Here is a 23,007-nt window from a genome sequence, read left to right on the forward strand (position 1 = left end):
GTTTTGTTGCTTCCTGACACGCAGAATTTCAGGGCAATCTCATTCAGGCACAGACACAGAGCTGGATCAGGTTTTATGCACAGACATAGCATTGCAGTCAGAAGTGGGTCTAAGTGTCTTCCAAGAACCCAAAGCATCTTCCATCCTGAAGGACAGACAACATGTTTTTTGGGGTAAACTCATTGGTAAATGTCATCCTTGCAGTTTCCCAGCAGCAAAGTCACCGCTGCTTGTTCTCTCTTCAGATCCTCACTGTCACAGCCACTCAAGAAGTGACCTTGTTGGCTCCAGAGGTGGCCATTCCTGTGGCTGGGATGGTGGATGGATCTCTCTGCCCAGGCACAGCCCTTCTGTGCTGAAGTGGATCCCTTTAATAGGATATTTTGAGGATGCTGGAGATCAGGAGCTTTGCTGGCTACTGAACTCATTCATCTTTCAATCTCTTTGGCCTCTCACTCAGCTCACACCTCTCTGCCATCTCCTGCCTTCCTCCTGGTGATGTTTTTTGTTAAAAATCACCTTTCCTTTCCTAACAAGTTTCCCACATTGGACCCCAATACCTGTCTCCAATTTGATCTGCACCTCTAAGTTGGCTGCAGCCCCTTTACCATACAAAAAGAAAATGAACTTTTCATCTACAATTAGCAATTACTGATTCCAGGCAGGAAAGGCTTGGAAAATCTTTGGGTCCAAGAAACATTAATCAAATCTTATCAAGAGTGCAGGCTCAAGGGAGTTTTTAGTGACATCTCTGGTGATAGCAGCCTGCTTTTCACTGGAGAACTGCAGAGAACATACAGAGTAGCCCCCAGCTACCAGAACCCAGCTGTGGCTACAGCCAGAACATCATCATGATTTTCTGATGCAGGCACCAGCAATTCACCAAGATCAGCATTTTAGATTCTACCTGATAAAAACTCCAGGTGTTCCCATCTAAACCACTGGTTTGGCTGAAGGGGAGAAAGGGAGAGTGAACACACTGGGGGGGTCTGTCAGCACCCAGCAGCTTTTCCATGGCAGTGATTTCATCCAAGTGGGATGGGAAACATCGCTGCTGCCTGCACTGATTCCTTTCCATGTTCATGCAATCAAACCTGGAGTGAGGATCCTTGCCATCACACCAATAAAGAACACTGCTTTTGGCTGGGGAGAAGGATTTCCAGAGACCAGGGCTCAGCCTGGGCTTGTCACTGGCAGTTTTACCCTTGATACGAACACTTTAAAATGCCAATAGTTGTTCTTCTGCCTCTTCTTCCTTTTGTGGTTTCAACCACCTGGCTTGTCAATTGTTTCAAGAAGAGCTAATTAAAGGCTGAAAGGGAGCCAGTGAGGCACCTCCATTGCGTAGCAAATTCACTGCTTGGAAATACTCATTGGAATAAAGATGAAAAGCAAATATGTTGACACATCGTATTCCTAAGCTCCCTGAAAGCCCATCACTCTTCAGGGAGCTCTCTGAGCTGCAGAGAGGGTTCCCTTCGTCAGTAAAGATCAGAGTTAGCTTGGAAAAGCACCGCAAATTTGGAGCTCTTCCTGATTCTCCAGGCTGATACCAACTGCAGCAAACTCACAGAGAGCTCCCCCTCTGAAACATTCCCAGTCCTGCTTTGTTTTCTTGTTTGATTATCATGTGCAGGAACATTCTGCATGCTCTCACCCTATTGTTTCAGCACTGTTAGTCTTGCAGTGCTGGGTCAGTGGATAAATTGAGGAACACGCTGCTTCTAAGATAAACTGAAGCTTATGAGCCTTTACTGCTTTTTCCACCCAGTTCACAAAACTGCCCAAGGCTATGTGAATCCTGACTTTGTGCTGATTTGGCCATCCCTGAAAGGGACACTGTGGTTTTGAGGGCCTCTCCTGACTCTTCACTCATGCCAATGACTCAGGAAAGGCTTCTCTCATCTCTAGAGGCCAGGTTAGCATCACTGTTCATGATGGAAGTAGAAGGCCATCACCTGACCCCTCCAGACACTTTCTGCCATGAGTCTGTTGCTCAGACCACAGCTGCAAAAGCAAACAGATAGAGAGAGTCCAAGAAAGATAAGAGAGAGACATTCAACGTCCAGGGAGGGCTCTGTTCACCTTCTTTGACCTCCACACCAGAGATGACTGGCTGTCGTCTTCCCAAAAGTTGCTGCAATTCTGTCAGGTGTTTAACATACAGCCCCACAACAATTTCCAACAACACATTAAAATGCAAAGGAGAAAAATATAACGGCTCCAGAACCAAGAACAAGGACAAAGCTGATTTTCAAATTGATTCAATAAATATAAACAAGGAGCAGCATGCTACAGTAAGCGATTTCTCTGCTCAGCCAAGATTAAATCAGTTCAGAGGGAGGGGGGCACGAGCAGGGGTAGCAGAGCCTATCAGGAAGGAAGCTGCCAGAGAGGCTGATCCCGAGCAGGGAGGGAAAACGTGGGTGATGCCAGGCACTAATTTGCTGCCAGTTGCCGTTTGTGATTGCTGGCTTCCCACCCACCCTCTGTGCCCAAGCTCCCAGAGCAGCAGCTGCTGGCAGCTGTGGGCATCGGCACCAGTGTCAGAGCTGGCCAGGGGAGACGGCTCAGTGGGTGTCCTGGGGCGTATTTGGGTTTTTTGGCATGCTAGCAACAAGGCATGGGGCTGGAGGGCTGGGTTGGTTCGGCTCATTGCTTTGGGGTTTGGGTTGGGCAGAAAAGGAAAGACACACAAGACCACCAGCAGAGCAAACCCAAAGCATGGACGCGCCACGTTCCCTCTGGCAAACGGCCGTGCAGAGGGCAGAGGGAAGAGCCAGCAGCCATGCCTGGGTGTTTCCCTCCAGCTAAGCACACCAACCAGCCCCAGGCCATTCCTCCCCACCCCTCAAGAACCGCTGCAGTCAGGAGCTGAGCTGGGAAGGCAGTGAGTAACATCCAGCCTCCCGAGTGCTGTGGGGCCGCACGTTACCCACTGCTGTGCCCGGCACAGCTCCCTCGTGCAGCGTTTCTTCCCCACCCCCTCCCCCCCAGCCTTGGCTGACCTTCATCTCCTGGGCCTCCAGCACCTTCTTGCCATCCCAGGCCCAGCTGCGTTTGGTGAAGTAGTTGACGGTGGCGAACTCGATCAGCGCAGAAAACACAAAGGCATAACAGACGGCTATGAACCAGTCCATGGCCGTCGCGTACGCCACTTTGGGTAATGAGTTTCTGGCGCTGATGCTTAGTGTGGTCATGGTGAGCACCGTGGTGACACCTGTGGGGGCACAGCAGGACGCAAGGACAGTGTGAGATCATGCACTCGTACCCGTTTCTCTCAACACTGCTGCCACTCCCTTCATGGAAAAGCAGGAGCCAGCTCCTGAGCCACGTTCCCGCTGGAATTAAGGGAGTCTTACCCAGAACGAGTCCTCAGTGCAACTCATAGAATAACAGAACAGGCGTGCAGGAGGTCAGGTTCAGAGAATCATAAAATCACAGGACGGCCTGGGCTGGAAGGCACCTTAGACACCATCAGGTTCCACCCCCTGCCACAAGCAGGGACACATTTCACTGTCCCAGGTTGCTCAAAGCTCCCTCCAGCCTGGCCTTGAACACTTCCAGGGATGGGGCAGCCACAGCTTCTCTGGTCAACAGTTTGTTCAACCCCTGCTCAAATCAGGGCCAGCTTCAGGTTGCTCAGGGCATTATTCTGGCTCAGTTTTGAGTACAATCAATGGCAAACATCTTCATGAGGATGAGATTAACCTTCCCCAAACTCCAATGACTAGATCTCTGCTCACCATAAGAGCCCTAGCTCACAGGGAGGCACCTGCACAGCATTCCTTATCTGTTGGCAGGGTAAGTTGCATGATGCTTCACCCAGCTCATGTAGAATATGTCATGGAGAAGCCTCTAGCTGCTTTTGCAGCAAAATGAAAATAATAAAGTAACAGTAAAAAGCACAGCTAGATCCTCCAGGAGGATCAGAAACTGGCCACTCATCCAATACAGCTCTCTTAGGCTTTTGGAAATAGTGTCTTGTGACCTGCATGGATGGACACCTGGGGTCCTGGGTCCTGCTGTCAGTGGCCCAAGCTGCCAGAACGAATGTCACAATGATTTATCTTAAAAAAATGGTCTGTTGCAAAATGTCTTTTAGAGCTTTTTTCATTAAAGCAAGCAACCATTACCATCCATTTCCCCCAATAATGTACTTTTCAGTTAAAAATGCATTACAAACATTATAAAAATATTGACTAATTTTCAGTTCCCTTTAGCCATACTGCTGGTAATTTAAAGAGTTTAAATTCAATATTGTCGACAATACTTAGTGAGGGGCCAAAAAAAAAAAAAAAAGGAATAAACAATTGGAGTTCTCATTATTTTCTTAATAGGAAAGCAAGACAATTTGGGAGCAAGGACATTTTTCACACAGGTAGGTTTTAATTTTTCAGTCAGCTCTTGCCTGCTTGATCTGAGCTGCTTCTTGAGGAAACCTATTTCACTGCAATTCTCAGGGTAACACAGGAGGAAATCACATATGATACCACATACCCCCTCTCTGCTTGGGGACTTTTGTTCGATATCCTCTCTGTTAAGTGGAATGTGCTGGGCAATGTTACTTCCAGGAGGTACAATCCTGCAGCATCACACCTGCTCTGGTGCCTGTGTAGATCCTGAACTAAAGGTCTTGACAGGAAAGCACAAAGCAATTCTGTTATTAAATGCTTGTAAAAGCTATTAATATATGTGCAGTGCCAGCCTGGCACTTTGCTTCGGTGAGAGGACCTGAAAGCAGCTGAAGGAAATAATAACACTATATTCACCGTGCAGTTATGCTGCCTCAGCCCAGGAACTTGTTATGTGGAGCTGTGACCAGGGGCACATTAGCAATTTCAAAGGCAGGGCTTTAAATGCCTCCCTGTGTCCCTATCCTCTGCTCAGCTCTCAAACCACTACAGATAAGCAGCCACAGCCAAATGCATATAATTAGATGATCAATACCTTGACTACTGTTAATATTTATGGCTTGGCTTCTAGCAGAGACATGGCCAGGAGTATTTTTGCAGTGATTCGGGGGGAGCAGGGGTACTGGGAAGACACTGAAAGCTATCCTGGGGAATGGCCAGCAGCTTAGAAACGCTGGTCAGGGCCTGGGAAAGACCAGCTCTGATGCTCAGTGTATTTCCCCTCACCTTTCCCTTTCTCCCCAGCCTGAGAGGATGCCCCTGTGCTCCCAGACTCACCAAAAACCGTGCGGGCAGGGACGGACTCCCTGTTCAGCCAGAAGGACACCTGGGACAGGATGACGGTCATGATGCAGGGCAGGTAGGTCTGGATCACAAAGTACCCAATCTTCCTCTTGAGGTGGAAGTGTGTGGTCATGACGACGTATTCCCCTGCAGAGACAGCCAGGGAGGGATGCTGAGCCACGGAGCTCCCCAGCCTGACCCCAGATCTAGAGATCCATCCTGGACAAACTTCCCAGCTTTTCAGTGGGATTTCAGTGGGAAGGAGGGGTGCAGGGGTGCAGCAGGCACTCTCAGCTGCTGTGCCCTGCCAGATGTGTGCCCCAGCACAGCCCAGGGGGCTTTCACATCACATTTGTCCTTTCCAAACACTTCTCCGAGTCTGCTTTAATTCACTGCAAAATGGGTGTGGGACAAAGGCAGACCAATGTCAACAATCGGGCAGTAAAACCTTTCCCTGCTTCGCCCCAGGCACAAGGGGCCCCTGGGGGGTCTCTCCTGACCCTGCTCCCATCCCACTCTGAGGGTAAAATCCCTTAAGCCTAGAGAGACCCCAACAGTGATTTCATAGGATTTCAGGACACAGGATTTTATTTTCTCTGGCAATCCCGAAAATATCCCACCTTCCCTCACTGTAACCACCTCAAAAACCGAGGCAAATTCTGCTGTTAAAGGTCTGACCTGTGAACCGAAGAGGCAGCTGTCCCTATTTTCCCTCAGTGTCCTATTCCTCCCCAAAGCTCTGGGTATTTTGTGGGATTACTGTGCCTTTTTGTTGTGAGCGTGGCTCTGCTAAATCATTACACACAGGAGCCTTCAGCAGCTTTCTTACCACTCCAGGTTATTCATCTGTACATTTTACTACAACTTAAGTAGAGAGATGGGCCAGATATTATGACATTTATTTCCCTGGGCTCCCCACATTTCCCCAAGGGAGGTGAAATGAGTTGTTACAGACAGACACTATTAAAATCAAGTGCACCAGAGAGGAAATATCCTCAAATGAGAGAACTACTGGTGCATACAGGGGAAAAAAATAAAAGGGGGAAAAAAAAAAAGGAAATATGAGAGACACACATGAGATAACAGAAGCCATAAGTACCTGGATTCAGAGGGGAAGGGAGGAGCAGCAGATGGGAGAAAAAGATGATTAATATTGGTCATTAATCAGAGGAAACATTTGTTTGGGATAATCTTCTATTAGTTATGATAATATTTGTGCAAGCAGATGCAGTAAAAATCACACTGAACATGATGTTGCCTTCGCCTCCCCTGCCTGCAGCGCTTTCCTGAGGGGTTGGAAAGGAATCCAAGATAAATGAACCCACAGCACCACAAACCAGCTGGACAACGCGGGGCATATTTTCCACACAGCAGATCATTTTGAGATGCTTGAGATCAGTTCTCCCAAAGACTGTGGGCAGTAAGGCTCTTTCAGTGGAAACCACTGGAAAACAAACCCTTTGCTGCCTCTTGGTGACTGCTGAAGATGTCACCAGTCACATTCTCCTGCCTTAGGAAGTTCTGTGGTCCTGGACTGCCTCTATAATTATTCCAAATCGTGGCATTCCAAGCTCCATCTCATCCCAGGAGGAGCTCAGCCCACACTGTAGTCCCACAAATACCTGTGCTGGATCGAACCATCTCTGTCCCAACCACATGGCCCAGCAGGTCATACTGGTTCAGGCGAGATCCACCCTTGGCTACTTCCACGGATTTATCCTTCCCCAGGGTCCAGGTGTAGATCACCTCTGTCTTTGTGTAGGCATCTGCAGAGGAGGGAGAAGAACGAGGTCTGTGCTTCTGCCTGCCCTAAAATACACCAAAATTAGCCTGTAGCCAAATTAATCTTTGCTGTGCATCTCTCAGAGCCACATGGCTGAGCACAGCCAAGCATGGCCAGAGACCAAGGCAGATCAACAACTGTTAAATCAAACGAGCAGGAGCGAGCTGGGGTTTTTGGGAGGGAGCTGGAGAGGGGCAGAGCTCTGTCATTGAGAGACAGGCTGGCCCTGTGATGTGCTGACTCTGCAAGGGCTGGCTCCAAGCAGGGACAACACAGGAAGGCATCCAGGCCAGCAGGATGCTGGGGCAGCAGGACAGCCACAGCCCTGCCATGCCAGGGACAGGGAAAGTCCTGCTGGCAGCAGCTGGCAACAAAGGCAGAATGCAAATGGAGCTAAATTTCAGGTTAAATAGAAAAAGTTAACAGTCTTTACCCTCACTCAGAGGCAACACTCTCCAAGACTCTCAGATTTGGAGGTGGTGTCCTCTCACACCAAAATGCTTTGTCCCTGTGTTTGTGACTGAGCCCCTGGTCTGTCCTCACAGCCAGTCCCCCTCTCAAGAGTGCCCACGTGCTCTTGGTTTTGCCAGTCCTACGGTTATCCAAAACCGGAGTCTCTCCAGACTCTGCTATTTCTCCCCATAATGCCCAAAGCTCCTGTCCCTACCTACTCTGCACCATTTTTTTAAGCAAGGACAAAGTTCACCAAACCAAGCCTTCGGTTCATTTTCACCCACCAGCTTCTCCTGTTAAGACATGAAGGAATTCTTTGGCTGGGGTCAGGTCTACCAGAGAAATGTCTCAGCTCCTGCTTTGTGGAAGACTGTGTCCTGAGAAAACCACATTTCTGTGATCTTTTTAAAACAACCCTATTGTCCCTGCCCTGCAGGTTTTGGCAAACCCATTAAATGTTAAGCAGGGGTTGTGCAAAGCAGGGGGAGTTGGTTCTGATGATCAGCAAAGGTTTCTCAGCAGGCCAGAGCACTGCCTGAGCACTCCTGATGCAGGCTGGCACCTCTCACGCCATGTGCAACACTCTGCTCTTCCAACCCCTCCTTCCAGCTCTCAACATGCTTCTGGAGCCTTCCACCCTCCTTCAGAGCTTTGTACAGCTCTGCTGCTGCTTTTCTCACCTGATGGGCAACACCTCCTGCTCTACAGTCACAATCCATCCACTGCCAGCCTACAAAAGGAACTTGCCCGCAGCTCCATTGCCATCATTCCTGAACATTCAATTATCCACATATCTGGTTGGGACAGAAGGGTATCTGATGTCACACAGGCATGGCATGGGTGCTTGGAACATGTTTAATGCCAGGCAGCTGCTTCGGTTCAGCTCCATGTCTCATTTGCAATGCAAAATCCAATCCAAACAAGGACAGCTAGTGGGCATTTAGAGGAGCTGGTGAGTTCAGCAACATCTCCTCCTCCCCTAGTCTCAGCTAGCTGCTGTACAAGTGTCCCATGATGGCCCAGGGACAGCTCTCTGTAGAGCACATTCGTCTTCCAGGGAGCAGGGGGAGAGACAAAGCCATCCCTTCACTGTGCTTGGCCTGAGGGATGATGCAGGTGGGCAGCTGAAGCTCTCTGGAATGCCTGATGCCCTTAATTCTCCTGCAAATTCTCTGCCTTGCCCCCTCGGGGGGCTGCCATGGTGGCCCAGGGACAGGAGGCCACTGCTGAGCCTTCTGGGTTCTGGGGATCAGCAGAAAATGGTCTGTGAGGCAAACTCAGCATACTTTGAGCAGCATGTGTCTGGCACTGGCATTGTCCTTCTAATTACAAATCTGACCCACTTTAAGCTTCTTGAAAATGAGCAGCTTCCAGCTGTCAATGGCTTTTTAGTGAAAACACTGGTTTAATCCTACTCCAACACAGGAGAGGTGAGCTCGGATGCTGTGTGGGTGCTTTAGAAAAAGCCACATTAATGTTAACCAGGGGCAGCTTTCTGAGCTCCTTGTCTCAAAACTCTCATCATTCAGAGGTCAAATCAGTAAAAAAAAATAACCCCAAAGGGTGTTCCAGCAGAAACACACACATTAATCTCTTTTCCTCACCAAGGAACATTATAAGCAATTAGATGTGGAGTAATCTGCCTTCCTGCAAGTCTTGTAATAATCCCAGAGTTTAGGCCTGAGGTAGGAGATTTTATATCCCTCCTCACAAGGTCAATTAACATTAATAATTCATCCTTCTCTAAGGCTTGCTATTTTACTGGCCTTAGTGATGTCTTGTGGCAATGAGTTCTACATTTAATTAGGTGCTGCCTAAGAAATTCAGTAGTTCTGAATAATCCACTTTCATGGGCACAGTTTGTCATGAGGCAGAGGAGCAGATGCACATGATAAACACAATTTCTTCTGCTGCCAATCAAACTTTTCTACTTTGTCCTCAGTTAGCTCCCCAATGGCTACAGGAAGGAAGTGTCAGTTCGGGAAGGTTGGGGTTTCTCTGGGGGTTACCGGTGTGGGCTCATTCTTTAGCTGGAGGTGGGAAACTCTCTCATCTAACACAAAGACAGACTCAGAGTGGTGCTCAGTTCATTGGAAATGGAAAAGACTCCTGGCAGGGCCAGACTAGGATGTCTATTTTCACATTACAGTGAACTGGGGTCTTGGGGTTTGGCTCCCACTCACTTTAGGAACAAAAACAAATGAAATTTAACTTGCATATGGGAGAGAGAAGGGAACTTCTATGGGGAGCCCAAGCAGCTGCAGGCCTGGGAGGCTGGGAGCAGCTTTCAACTCACCAGCAGCCTGCAAATCTTCCCTAAACCAGGACCCCTGGCTGCTGGGACTGAGATTCCCAGAGTTTCATTTGGGAGCAGCCTGCCTGACAGACTGAAGAGGGGCAAGGGGTTTGTAAGCTCCCTTGGAGCATGGAGCCAGGGGAGCCAGGTATTTCAGGCTCTCCACAGATTGGCAGGATGGGACAGCCAGCAGCAGCCACCACTGCTATCCCCAAACCAGCATCCCCTTGTGATGAAGGAAAAGCACAACTCAGATTCATAATCATAGAATCGTTAATGTTAGAAAACACCTCTAAGATTATTGAGTCCAGCCATTAACCCAGCAATGCCAAGCCCATATCCCCAAGTGCTCAAACCACGCATGGGGATACTTTGAGGGATGGTGACTCCACCACTGCCCTGAGCTGCCTGTTCCAATGCTTGACCACCCTTCCAGTGAAGAAATTTCTCCTAATATTCAATCTAAATGTCCTTTGGCACAACTTGAGGTCATTTCCTCTCATCCTGTCACTTGTTACCTGGGAGAAAAGACCAATCCCCACCTGGCTGCTTTCTAAATAAATTTACAGCAGAACCACGGGTGTCTAACCCATCCTGTAAGCCTGAACTGAGCACAGACTCACTCAGTGATGGTAGGAATTGCACTTACGAGACACCACAAAAAACTTTTGGTCACGTTATCATTAGCAACGATGAATATCACTGTTACTAAAGTACTGTGTGACACCAGCCACACAAAGGACAGCTCCTCAGCTCTGTGCCACCTCCTTGCAGAGGCTGCTGGGGGTACTTACAGCTCCCAAATTTCAGGGGGCAGGCGTGCACGTCCATTGGGAAGTCCTCCAGGTGCATGGGGCACTCGGCGTGGATGGTCAGCCTGCAAGACAAAGCACAGGGGCTGCTCAGGGACAGGCCTGGCCCTTCTGACAAAGGCCTCAAGGTGCTCACCAGCCTCGGGGTCTCCCAGCAGAAGGCCCCCAGCTGTGGAGAGGACAGCAGGATACACATCTGGCAGCCTTTTCCATGGCCTAAACTTAACCCTATTGACCGAGTTCATCTTCACCCACTCAGTGCAATGGGAAAATCTGCCAGAGCCCAGGACTCCTGTTTGCTTATGTGCTGTGAACAGAGCTCCTGGGCCGGGGGGACACCTCAGGGACCATGCTGGAAAGCAGAGGGAAAGGGCTTCAGAGGCTTCCAGGGAACAGGCCTGTTCTTCCTGGTATTCTGGAAGGAGCTGAGGGCTGGCAGATTGCTCAAAGTCAGCCAGACCCATGAAGCCACCAGGGCACAACACCCCCCTGTCCATGTGGGACACCTCATCCCACCTCCGCTGCCTCCTCCCTGCAGGCAGGTGCAGAACTGCACGTCCTGGGGCTGCCTGGGGGCGTGCAGGACAATTTGTGCTTTCCAAATCCACCAAATCCTGCTAGGATACTGTCCTGGGTTGCAGTGTATTCTATTACCATCCTCAGGAGCTGTTGAAACCAGCTGGGGCAGTGTTTCCTTGCCTCCTCCCCTCAGACTATCTTTCTGTTAATTGCCCATCATTGTCCTGCCACATGACTCCCAGATAACTCCCTCCGGACTATCTTCTATTAATGAGCCTAATCAACACTTGGCCTCATGACTCATTACCCCATTGTGAGATGCTCCACCCAGAGGGAGGAACCAAGCATCCCATCGTGGATATAATCTGAGATTCTGAACACCAGAGACAACCTTTCCACTGGATTTCCAGAGGACAGGAGCTACACAGCTACCACTGGACTTTCTGAGGAAGAGCAGACCTTTTTTTTTTCCTACAGAGGACTGCAGCCACCATTCTACCAGACTGCTACCACCACCCTGACTAACAGGGACTCAGGTTGTATCTTGACTGTCAGTTGGAACCAGTGTTTTCTTTTAGTTTTTCCTTTTCTTTAATTTCCCTATTAAATTGTTATTCTGACTCGGTGCCTCCCACTGGTTTGTTTTCAAACTAGTACATAAACCTTGTCAGGAAGCAGCTCTGTGAGGGAGGTACAGCCATAAAAGCAGCGTGCTGCAGAATATGGGGCCAGGCATAAAAGGATCCATTATAAAGGGTTCCAAAAAAGGGAGCTCGTGTTCCTTCCTGGAGTACTGCAAAGTGTGCAGCCAGGGAGAGGCAGCCAGGAGGGACAACTTCCCAGGAGATGTATAAAACAATCTTCTCTGAAGGAACCATTTGTAGGAAAAAAAAGTACTCGCTTCTGATGGCTCAGCAAAACAGCAAACAAATCACGACAGCAGCAACATGTGGATGCAAAGGGCAACTGCACAGACTGAAGGTGGCTTGCGCAAAACTCAGGTCAAGAAGCTACTATTGAGATATTTTCCTTCGGCTAGAAAAATGTTCAGCTAAGATATTCTTCACAGAAAATACCGAGGCTTAGTCAAATGCAAAATAAACCCTGAAAAAATAAAGGCTTTGGGTTTTGTTTGCTGAAAGCAAAGAATAACGTTTTTTTTTGAAAAAGGAAATAAAATAAAAATAAAGGTTATTTCTTTCAGGCAGACAGACAAAAAGAAAAAAAGATTAAGACTGTTTTTTAAATTTGGTAATACAATTCAGGGCACCAGAGACCAAGGACCTCGCCTACAGTGAGTGTGCCAGTCCCTTCTGAATCCATGCCCGTGGAAACACCAAGTCCTGTAAATACCCTGACAGAGAGGGATGCTGACTGCCCTGCTTGCTTCATGTCTGGCTCCAGCCTGGCTTTCTCAGCCAAGCCAAGAACCACTGTGTGCCCAAAGCAATTTCTTGGACACAAATCACTCCCCCTGACTCGATGATCTCCATCACTGCACTGAATGCACCTGTTTTACATGATAAAGTAGAAGACCTGATCTTTAGGCTTCAGTCAAGACTCATGGAAGACTGACAGAGATTTTGACAAGCCTACAAGCACAGTGCTGTAATTCTTTTCTCCTGGACACTTGAAGGCCACCATGAACAAATTGCTCATTTGCTCTGATGCCTCTCTTTTCCAATATGGATTTCCAGAAGCAGGTATGAAAACCTGGCAACTCGGTGTGGACTTGACTGCCTTGCTCCTCCAGTTCTGTTTCTTTTGTGATGTTCTCTTCAGCCAGCTCAAAATTCACTTGGGGAGCTCACGGCTGGCAAGCTTGTCAAGCATATTCTCACAGATCTTATTCTTCAACTCTTTCTGTGTCTTTTCCAACTGCAATGGACTTTTTGCTTCTCATTTTGTCACTGTCACTTGTGTCAGGAAAATGTTGATGCATTTCCCCCATCTCCCACAGCAGCCCACACCAGAATTTTCCTTTTTACCTTCCTATTTTTATATCTGCTTCACTCATTGCTTTATTATTTCAAAAGGCTCTTAGCTAGGAGTTCCCAAAGATGGCTTTTCCAAAGGATCTCATCTCTGACCCGTGCCTTCCTTCTGATGCATCCTGAACTCACCCCAAGAAACCCAGAAAAGTCTTTTCCATCCACTGCACTCTCTGCAAGTGTTGGCTGTGATCATCAGCCACTCTGAATAAGGCTGAACAACCCCAAGGACTGCAGATTGTGGGGCTGGTGGGTTTGTGCCATTGAGAGCAGCCAGGAAGAGCCTCAGAGGGGAGCAGGACAGCAGCAGAGACTGGCCTTGGCCATACCCTCCTGCCCTCTCCAGGCCATGGCCAACCAGAGCAAGTGTTGTCAAGGGAACCAGACAACTTCATAGGGATGCTGGTGACTCCCTGGATGTTTGGGAATGCAGCAGCTGCATTTTAAATCGAAAGCCTGTTTTATTAGCTGAGCCAGCAAGCAATAAAACAATAAATCCACCAAAAAGCCACTGAAAAAGCAACCTAATCTGCCACTTCTCCACCTACAGCTGAAGGAGTTTTTCAGTCTCCCAAAATTAAATAAAAAAGGAAAAGTCACATCATTTTCCAGTGAGGTGAGTCTGGTTCAGCAGCTTCAGCCAGCCACAGGTCAGCAGGTTCACAGGTGACATGTGAAACATCAAAATGTCAGCAAGGAATGTCTCTCCCTTCCCAGACAATTACCACAGCCTCTGCAGCATTTGGGTAAAGGGGTTTATGGCAGAATTTCTCATCTGTGCCCCTCACCCTGTGCAAGGGAGCTGATGGCCAGAGAGCTTCACTGGGTTTTGCTTCATTGCTCTGATGGGATATTCACATCCAGGAGCCCCAAAACGTCCTTAGAAAGACTAAAGAGCACGTAAAAAATAGCCAAGCTGCCAGAAATCACAGCAGCCAGCAGTCATATCCTCTGGCTCATCTGTCCCAGGAGCCTGCAGTAACTTATGCAGAACTGTCTTGAAGCCAAACCCCAAACTCCTCGTGTTTTCTCTTCACTTTGCTGGCACAGTGGCACCAAAAGTGGAACACCCAGGACAGAAACGGTGTTTTTTTCCCCTCTTTAAAGTCACGGGAAGTCCTCTGAACTGCGCCAACACAATGGCAAGAAGCGTGAATCAGGCTAAGCATCCCTCTGCCAGGGCTGACGGGATAACAAACCTCTTCAGCTGCGTTCTCATGGTTACCAGGAGCTTAGCAAAGCCTTTGATGTGTCATTAGAGCCCCTGTCGTTACCTGCGTGCAGCTGCAGGATGAGCCAGGATCTCAGTCCAATCTCTGGGACGCAAAAGTAATAATCCCTCGGCGTGCGAGTGGTACAAAAACATGACAGCACCCTGCACGGCAGGGCTGCCTTTGTTTATGCCAGGGATACTGCTGGAGTTTTGTCCTGATTTCTTCTCCAGGAGGTTCATTAATAACCACAGTCAGGCCGAGCAGTGTTTACGGTTTAGGCTGTGGGAGAATCTAGGTTAGGTTTAATTGCTGGGGTTTGAGCTTGAAAGCCAAACTGCTTCTAGGATGCTCGTGTGGGATCTGGAAGTGCTGATTTCACTTTCCATCCTCCCCCAGCCCCTGGAGAATTCAGCCCATGATGGCAGAAATGCAGTGAGATAAGGTATTCTCTGAAGATTTCTCCCTCCTGGGACACTTTCCTTTAAAAAGTCTGCCTGCACAAAGCCAAGCCTGGAAAATAGATTATTTTTGTCTTTGGATCTGCTCTGGCAGGGAAAAGCTGGAGCAAATCTCACCTTGTTGCCTGCTTGTGTTTTTATCAGCCAGCCAAGCTCTGGTCTGCTTGGATCTGTCTGTGATGTTTTCTACGATCAGCCCTGGCGTGGGACACAGACAAGCAGCCCAGGAGAGCTGGAGCTGCGATGTCCCAGCTGCTGCTCCTGCAGAAAGGCTGCACCTCCATCGTGTGGGAGGGTGCTGCAAAGCCTGGAGCAATCACAAGTTGCCTGGGGGCTAAAAAACCCCCAGCCAGTAAAGAGACCCCAAAGCCTTTGCTGGGGGAGAGACAACTGCAAAGCTCTGTGATTTCAAAAGACAGCGTGGGAAGCTCAAACGCTGTCGGTAGAGGACCTGTTCTGGGATTCCACAGCGCCTGTAGGTCTGCGTGTGTCCTGGGCTCAGCTTTCCCTCCTCTTCTGCCTCTGGCTCACCTGAGGGTGCACAGACCCTCCTTCCACGTTGTCTTCAGCAGCACAGGCTCTCAAGGCAGAGTCTTTGGGCATGCAGTGAATGTGTCAGCCAGACAGGGAAAGAAAACGTCCTCCAAGTGCATAACTTGAGCACACATTGTCTGGGAACCACTGTGACAATAACCCCAAAGCCTCAACACGCCATTCTGACAGGCCCTGTTTAAGAGCAGAAGAGCTTTTCAAAGCCTTGATTCACAAAGTTGAATCCCATCAGGACAGCATTAAACTTTCACTATTTTTATATGTTTCAAGGCTGGGAAGAACCAGAACATTGTGCCCCACACAATTCGAGCCAGAGTACAGCCAGAGATGGCTGCAGCAGCTGAGCTTTTGTCTCTTCCTTATGTAAATCCGTGCACAGTTCCCAGGTTGTTGCACTCAGGTCTGACACCAGAGCTTAGAGACCATAGCTGGCCTTTTGTGAACAACTTGGATCGTGTAGGAGCTCCACAAAAAGAGACTGCAGAGGCAGGGCTACATAATAAAACTGTACCCCCCGTGCCATCTGAGGCAGCCAGAGGAGCAGGGAAGATGCAGAGGGATCAGCAATCCTGGGCAATAGAGAAATGCAGTTCAGTGTTCTGGTCACAAAGGTTGTTCTGTGGCCCAGGTGCCAAGGCCTGTCAGTGGTCAGGGGTGTGCACTGTGACATTGCACAGATCCATGAGGAGCATGCGCTGTGACTCAAGGAAATCTCTGGATGCTCGGCTACAGCTGCTGTGCAGTGCCTGGGAGCTCAGGTCAGTGATAAAGAGGCTCTCTCCAGGAGCTATAAATATTGTCACACAGGCGTAATTTTGCTGGATGCATGTGTCAGGCTTGCTGTTCCACCAGAGCAAGTTCATCTATAACTGTAAGCCTCGACTAAGAGAAGTTGGCTTTCCCAGCAGGATAAAGAGCAAGAGACGTGCCTCTAATTGCACATCAGCAGAGCTGATCCCTCAAGGATATTGGCTGGGACAAGGGAAAGGAGCAGGAGGTTCTCAGGAGTCAAACTGAGCCTGCAACTGGGCAGTGCTGCCAGGCCACTGGAAATCTGGTGGAAGTCCAAACTCTCTCCCCAACCAGCAGGGCAGAGCGTACCCCTTTGGTATTTGCACTTTGCTGGATGTCAGCTGTGTGAGTTTGGCTTCAAGGTTCTACTCCTTCCTTTAAGAAGGACACACATGCACGTCCCTGGGCATGGGGGAGGACAGCAAATGCATCACTTGCACAGAAAACAAGAGACTCCCTCCAGCCCTTTCCTGGGAGGAGGTTTCACAGCTGTTAACAAGGGAGGGTGATACCCTCATCATCATTTGACAGGGGAATTGAGGTGGGAGTGCCTCAGTGGCAAAGCCAGGTAGGATTTGGTGTCTGAGCCTGAGAAATGGTCCTGGCCCTGCAGTCTGTGCCCTTGCATCTTCCTTTCTGATACCCTGGTGGTCCTGAGCAGCACCAAGAGGAAGAAAGGGAATCATCAGATGCCCCAGGACAGACATCCCATCCTGGATGTGTCTAACTGCAATCCCAGAGGAGTCCTGCTCTGTCCCAGCATGCTGTGGTCATCTGCTCAGCTCTAACCACATGGGCTTCACACACTGGGTAAAGAAAATATCTCTGTGCACAAGAGCTCCTGGTTCTGTGCAATTCAACACATGACCGAAGTGTCATATCCAGCCCTCAGCCTCTGAGTGGGCTCCTCACCTCTTACAAAGCCTTAGGGATGTATTTAAGGGGGGCAGGAACACATATAAGAGGAGGTCCTTCACTCCCCAATTCTTCAGCAGACAGCTAAACTGAAGGATGGTTTGAATTTATTTTAAAAAATCCCAAGGCTCTCTTTTCTTCCAGAAGCTCATTCCCAAGAGTCCCATGATGCTGCTGCCATCCTGGCACCTGCCCAGCCCTGAATGGAAAAATAAATCCAATACTTTCTTAGTCACACAAAACTTGCTGAAGCTGATGGCTGTTTGCTGAATAAAGAAGTAGTGAAATGATATAAAAGCCCTGAAATTGAGTATTTTTTTTTTTGCTGTCTTATGCCAGCAGCTCCTGTAATGCTTTACAGTCAGACAGTGATACAAACAGGGGGGAGTGTGAGTTGTCTACTTGCAGGTCAGAGAGCTGGGAGCAGAACGGAGCCCTTGAGTCAAGTTGGGCTTTTCCCTTCATTTACCCCATCTGCCTTAATGTGAGATCACTGATGTGTGGAGACCTAAACCCCCAGGGCAGTGGCAGGATTAGCTCATATTTGAGAACTGCTGCACGAAAGCAAGGCATTGTTTATCAATGTAGGCTGTAAAACTTGCTGACACCATGTAGATTCACAGCCAGTTTAACTATGAAAAGATGAAATTCTGCCTGGTCCTCAAAACCAGAGGTGAAAGTGCAGCATCTCAGCACACAGAATCCACAATGAAGCCTGTTATTAGTTAGGACTGGCTTGGAGATGGAGACAGAGAAAATAATTTTTTAAAACAAAGATTTACACCTTGCCAAAACCAACTCAATACCTTTCTCGTGCATTTATCAGCAGCTTGCTGTTTCATTTATAACCTATGGCTCCTGCAGCCCTGGCTTCTCCAAATCACAGTTTTTAATTAGCTGTTTGTTGGGTTTTCTTCCCTAATGATGTGCATTGATCACATAGATTTGGATTTTTTTATTCCACAAAGTGGGAAAAAACAACCCCATTGTTGTCACAAGCAAGCTTGGTCTCATTAGATGTGTGAAATGGTTCTGCTCTAACATGCTGAACAAATTTAGATCTGTTCTCAAGCTGCTGGAGAATAACAAATTCTCCCATCCTGATGTTCCCATACCAACATTGGATACCTGATTCATATCCCATCACAGGTCAGGAAGAAAATTAAGCCAGGAGGCACATTAACCTCACAAACTATAGATCCCAACACTTCTAACTCAGCACATAAAGGCAAAAAATCAATGTGGATGATGAGGAAAAATCCACCTGTAAAAATGTGCCAAGCTGAGGATCAGGGATGGTACATGGGGAAGAAACAAGGAGAGCAGGGAAAGAAGCAGGGTAGGACTCAAGTTTGCTAACAGAGTTAGTGGAAGCCTGCACAAACCCTGCTGTGATGCACCCTGAGGTGCCTGTATGTGCAGAGGGACCTGGAATTCCCTGGAAGGAGACACAGACTCACCTCATGGTGTACAGGAGGGTGCCATTGTCCACCAGGCGCAGCAGCTTGTTGGGGGTTGTCATGTTGTGGGCGACAGATTTCTTCCCGTTGTGGAAGAAGGTGTCAGGAGTCCAGATCTTACTGGCCAGCAGGTTGTTCAGGGGAAGGATCTTCATGGGACCATCAAACTTCAGCCTTTCATCTCGCCAGGATTGCCGGAAAAAGACGTCAATGGTGTATTCCTTTGGGGAGAGAGGGGAGAAAAATAAGTCGTGTTTTACTCAGCTCTTCATTGCAAACGAGGTGATTCGAGAAGTGGCGTCTTCGGTCATAGGGCAAACTGGGTTTTGGCACACCTGGGGTGATGTGAAGTGTGGTTCAAGAGGAAGCAGGGATTAACAGCAGTGCAGGATAGATGGGATTCCCCACGTTTTGGATAATGACTTACCCGTGATGTCAAAATGTGCGTGTCAGTGGTTCTGAGCGCTGCAGAGAAGCTGCAGCACAGCCTACAGTGGCCAGAGCTGGGGTAGCCCTGCAGCACCAGCACCTCTATCCAGGTGTTTCAGGGGAGGAAGGCCATTATGTGCAGCTGCACAGGTATTTTAGAAGGCAAAAATAAAGATCCTGGAGATGGAATCTGGCCAGGATGCTGGTAATTATATCCCTGCTCACAAAAAAAAAAAAAAAAAAAGAAATTAACTTGCATGACATTGTCTTAATGTTATTTTGTTCCCCAGGCCACCTTTAGAAAATCATTGAATCGAGGACTTCACAGACTTGCATTACAAGATCCTGTGACTTTCTTTTGTCTTCTTTTCCTTGTTTTATTTCCCTTTTCTTCTTCTTCTTTTATTTTTTTGTTCTTTTTTCTTCTCTCTGCAGGTGCGGGGACCCATTTCCTAGGCCAAATTCCAGCTGGGGCAGGTAGAAGTCACCTCTTTGAACCCCTGCAGCCAAGGCCAGCTCTTCTCTCAGTGAATGCAGATTCAGAAACCACTTTTAGGGTGAGATGGGGTCTTTGGAAAACCTGTCTGTCCCAACTGTTCTTCCTCCCCCTGCTGCTGCAGACTCGTAGTCTTTATTTATGGGTTCCTGGAGGCCGCACGACCAACTAAACTTATCATTGTGAGTGATTTCTTTCCTGCAGCACCTCTCAGCAGTGCTTAAAAACTGCTGTGCATCACTTTCCTACAGGACAGAGAGATTCCTACAGGTTTTGCAGCAGATGGCAGCAGAATGGAAGCATCTCAAGAAATAAATCCATCCCTGCTCCCTGGCCATGGAGACACCCCTGCTCAAATATGAACCTTCTGGAGCTTGGCTGGGGCAAAGAAAAAGGAGATTCCACATTCCCATGGGCTCTGCCCTGTACAAGGTGTTTTGCCCCTTCATGGAAGTGGTCTTTAATTTGTTATTTCTCCGGGTAAACCCAAAGAAAGGAGCCTGTGTGCAGTCCCGGGAGGTTTGGGGAGAGTCCTTATCAGGAGAAGAACTCCCTCTCACTCCCTGTTCCTATTTAAAAAGTGCCAGACAAAGAAGGAAAACATTTTTAACGACTTCCAAGGCCCTGCTTTTCTTCTTTAATGCTTAGGAATCCTTCCTGAAGGAAAGAGAAATCATGTTCAGAGTCTTCCCCTCTTTTCTATGCTTCTTTCCATAAAAGCATCATTCCCAACTCACCCCTTCCAAGGAGCACACTTAGTTCCATGCTATGCTCTTCTCTGCCTACAGAAGCGACTGAAAACATCAAGTCTGACTCTGTCCTCAGAGTCCATCCACAAAACAAAAAAAATCCCCTTCGATTTTTGTTTGCCTTTGTATAATTTCCCTGGGACTGAGGCAAAGTTGCAAGAGCTCAGTACCGAAGATCGGGGCGTGCGTCAAGTCCGATCAGGCTCTGCTTTCCCAGCTAAAAGAGAGATCAGGAGTCCCTTGGAGCACCTCGGTGAAAAGGTCTCCACATCCTCCTCCTCCTCCACCCTTCCTAAGCAGCTGCTCTCCCCTGCTGCCCACGGCAGCTTCACCTGCCTCTCCTCCATCACCATAATTACAGGCTCGGGATGCGCCGGAGCCGCTTCCCAGGCACTGAGTAATGGCTGTGGGAGGGGTGGGAGCACAGCACCAGGCAGATGCCGGCGGGGAAGGAGGGACTTCCCCTCTCCCGAGATGAAAGGAAGCCCCAGAGCAGGCCCTCCCCAGCTTCCCCAGGAGATGGGGTTTCTCTGGCTCACTTTTAGCAGCAGAGCTAAAACGCATTTGCTATGCATTTGTAAAATACACGGAACGAAAGCACGCGGAGGGGAAATAATTTATTATTCCTTAACTGTCTTCCTAATTTTAAATTCATTTTGTCAAATCACATTGCAGAGAATACTTTCCTCTTTTCAATACCTCATATTTTTTTTCTTCACAGTTCATTATACACACTCCCTTAATCAAATATGCTCCACCTTGGAAGTAATTATCAGATACTCCCCAAGGGCTACGATTGCTGAATATATTATGGGTCTCTGCTTTGGTAGGAAAGCAGGGAGAGAGAGAGGGAGAACTCAGATGAGGTTCATAATCTTGATTACACTGACACCAACTTAACTTCCTACCCTGGAGGGAGTGGTCTTCCTAAAGCAACGCAGGCTTGAGTGATGGAGCGAGCACCTCCATGAAACACAGAGATTTTATTCTCCCCCAGCTCCTCTGCTTGCCAGCACAGGATTGCAGTGGGACAGCTGGAGAGATGTTCAGGCCATGCCAGCCCAGAAATTTAAATCCTTGCACCTCTGGAGGGGCTGGGAGAGCCACAGGACACTGCTCCAGCCTGCTCCCTCCCCAAAAAGGGGCTCCCTCCATGGCACTGCCCACCACAGGCCCAGGCTATGCCAGCACCAGGCCACCTCAAGGGCTGGACACGCAGAAGGGTGTCAGGCCTGAATGCACAACTGTCCTCACGTGGCATCCTGGAACTCCTGAGCAACCACCCAGAGCCAACCCTTCTCTGGGTGCGTGTGGAATACGAGCTGCAAGAAATGCTGTCGAGAAACCTCACTATTAATTATGCTCCACAGTCCTGTTTTAATTAGAAGACAAACTGTTGTGGGAATACAAGCCTAAATTCAGACCGCAGGCCTTTTCATTAATAATTTTCCCTGAACATGTCAAAATAGTGCAATCAGTTCATGCTTTTTCTGTTTTCTCTTTTGCCTCCCTTCCGGTTCAGGCACTGAGGATGGTTTGATGGTGAATCATTCTCACTGCCACCAAACCAGACCTGATTCTGGCATTCTCCCCTCTTCCCAGGGAGCATCTGCCTTCCTCCAGTTATCAACTGGTTTCCAAAAGCGCAAGCACGCCTGAGAAACAACCCCTGGCACTGAGATACCACCAGCTCTTGTCACTTAGGAAAATCCCGCATTTGTCCTGGGATGAGGGTGGGACACATCCACAGCAGGTGAGGAGAAGCCATCCCTCCCCATGGAGTGACCAGCCAGGGGCACCTACCATGTCTGTGTCCGAGACAGGGCCGAAACTCGTCACGTAAATGTCTGTCTTGACTTCGGTTACACTGTCTGGGACAAAAAAGAAAAAAAAAAAGGGGAAAAAAAAGCAATTAGAGAGCTGAATTTCCTTGTGCAGGGAAGGGTTTGAGGTTTGTTATATGGTGTTTATTCCTGCTCTGCTGAACCCTCAGCACCGTGCTCTGTGCCCCAAACAACGGCTGATTTTATCACTCGTAATTGGGCACATTCATCTCCACTGCAGCTCTGCTGCTTCCCACACTTACACTGAGGACAAATCTGTCCCACACGGCCAGACAATGCATATTTACAGAATCAGTGTGGTCGTAGGATCCATACCCTCGTACACATCCACACATTTTCAGTAGAGAGGTAAGCCCTGATGCTTTGAAACTCCTTTTTAATCTGAAATCCCTTTGTGTCTCCCAGCCAGATAAACAGCCTAGCAATGTTCCAGCCGTTTTAGGAAACCCTGGGTTTGTTACAGCTCCAGGCTTATCTGTATGTAAAAAGAATCAATATTCTGATTGCCTTTTACTGCCACCGTGCTTGCTGTTCTCCTAAGTGCCTCGCTCTCACAAAGCTGCTGCTCGCCCACATCACGTGCTGCCCCTGCATCCCGGGCTGAGATTCCCTCACGGATGCTGAGCAGCAGCTTCGCTGCCCCTGCAAAGCCACAGGGCCCCACTCCCTGCCCGGGTGCTAAAACCAGGGGCAATTTTAACCACGTGCCTTCAGATAACCTGGAGTGCTGTGCAGAACACAGCCACCAGCACGTGCTGAACAGCACACAGAGCTCTCCTTCTTGGCTCCCTTGGATTTTGGCATGTTTCCTAATTGACACCTCTGCTGCCACCCCACTTTGCAGGGAAATCAAGGCACGGCGATTTCCCAGATTTACAGTCCTATGCTCTGCCCACTGGGTTGTGCTCAAAACATGATGGATGAGCTGCCTTGAGTTCAGCACTCAGTTCCCATAAATCCTCCCCACTTTAGGGATAGATCACGCTGTTGTGTGGCATTAGCTGGCTCAGAGCTGCTCTCCTAATGAAAGAACCAATTTAAAGCTG

The 23,007-nt window shown here is 48.7% G+C and overlaps 1 protein-coding gene across 1 annotated transcript in view; it reads right to left on the reverse strand.

The window, feature by feature from the left end:
- Window positions 1-23,007, reverse strand: part of GABRA3 (gamma-aminobutyric acid type A receptor subunit alpha3) — a 72,879-nt gene that overhangs the window by 11,680 nt on the left and 38,192 nt on the right. Inside the window, exons 4-9 of the mRNA XM_042040218.1 lie at window positions 21,921-21,988; window positions 18,444-18,664; window positions 10,525-10,607; window positions 6,821-6,964; window positions 5,193-5,345; window positions 3,009-3,220 (exon numbers count right to left, since the gene is read on the reverse strand). Coding sequence (XP_041896152.1) covers window positions 3,009-3,220; window positions 5,193-5,345; window positions 6,821-6,964; window positions 10,525-10,607; window positions 18,444-18,664; window positions 21,921-21,988 — 881 coding nt within the window. The remainder of the gene's footprint in view (window positions 1-3,008; window positions 3,221-5,192; window positions 5,346-6,820; window positions 6,965-10,524; window positions 10,608-18,443; window positions 18,665-21,920; window positions 21,989-23,007) is intronic.

This window comes from Corvus kubaryi, unplaced genomic scaffold, assembly GCF_017639235.1.
Source record: "Corvus kubaryi isolate FWS band 111438036 unplaced genomic scaffold, C.kubaryi_AGA036_p1.0 37395, whole genome shotgun sequence".
NCBI classification, from domain to species: Eukaryota; Metazoa; Chordata; class Aves; order Passeriformes; family Corvidae; genus Corvus; species Corvus kubaryi.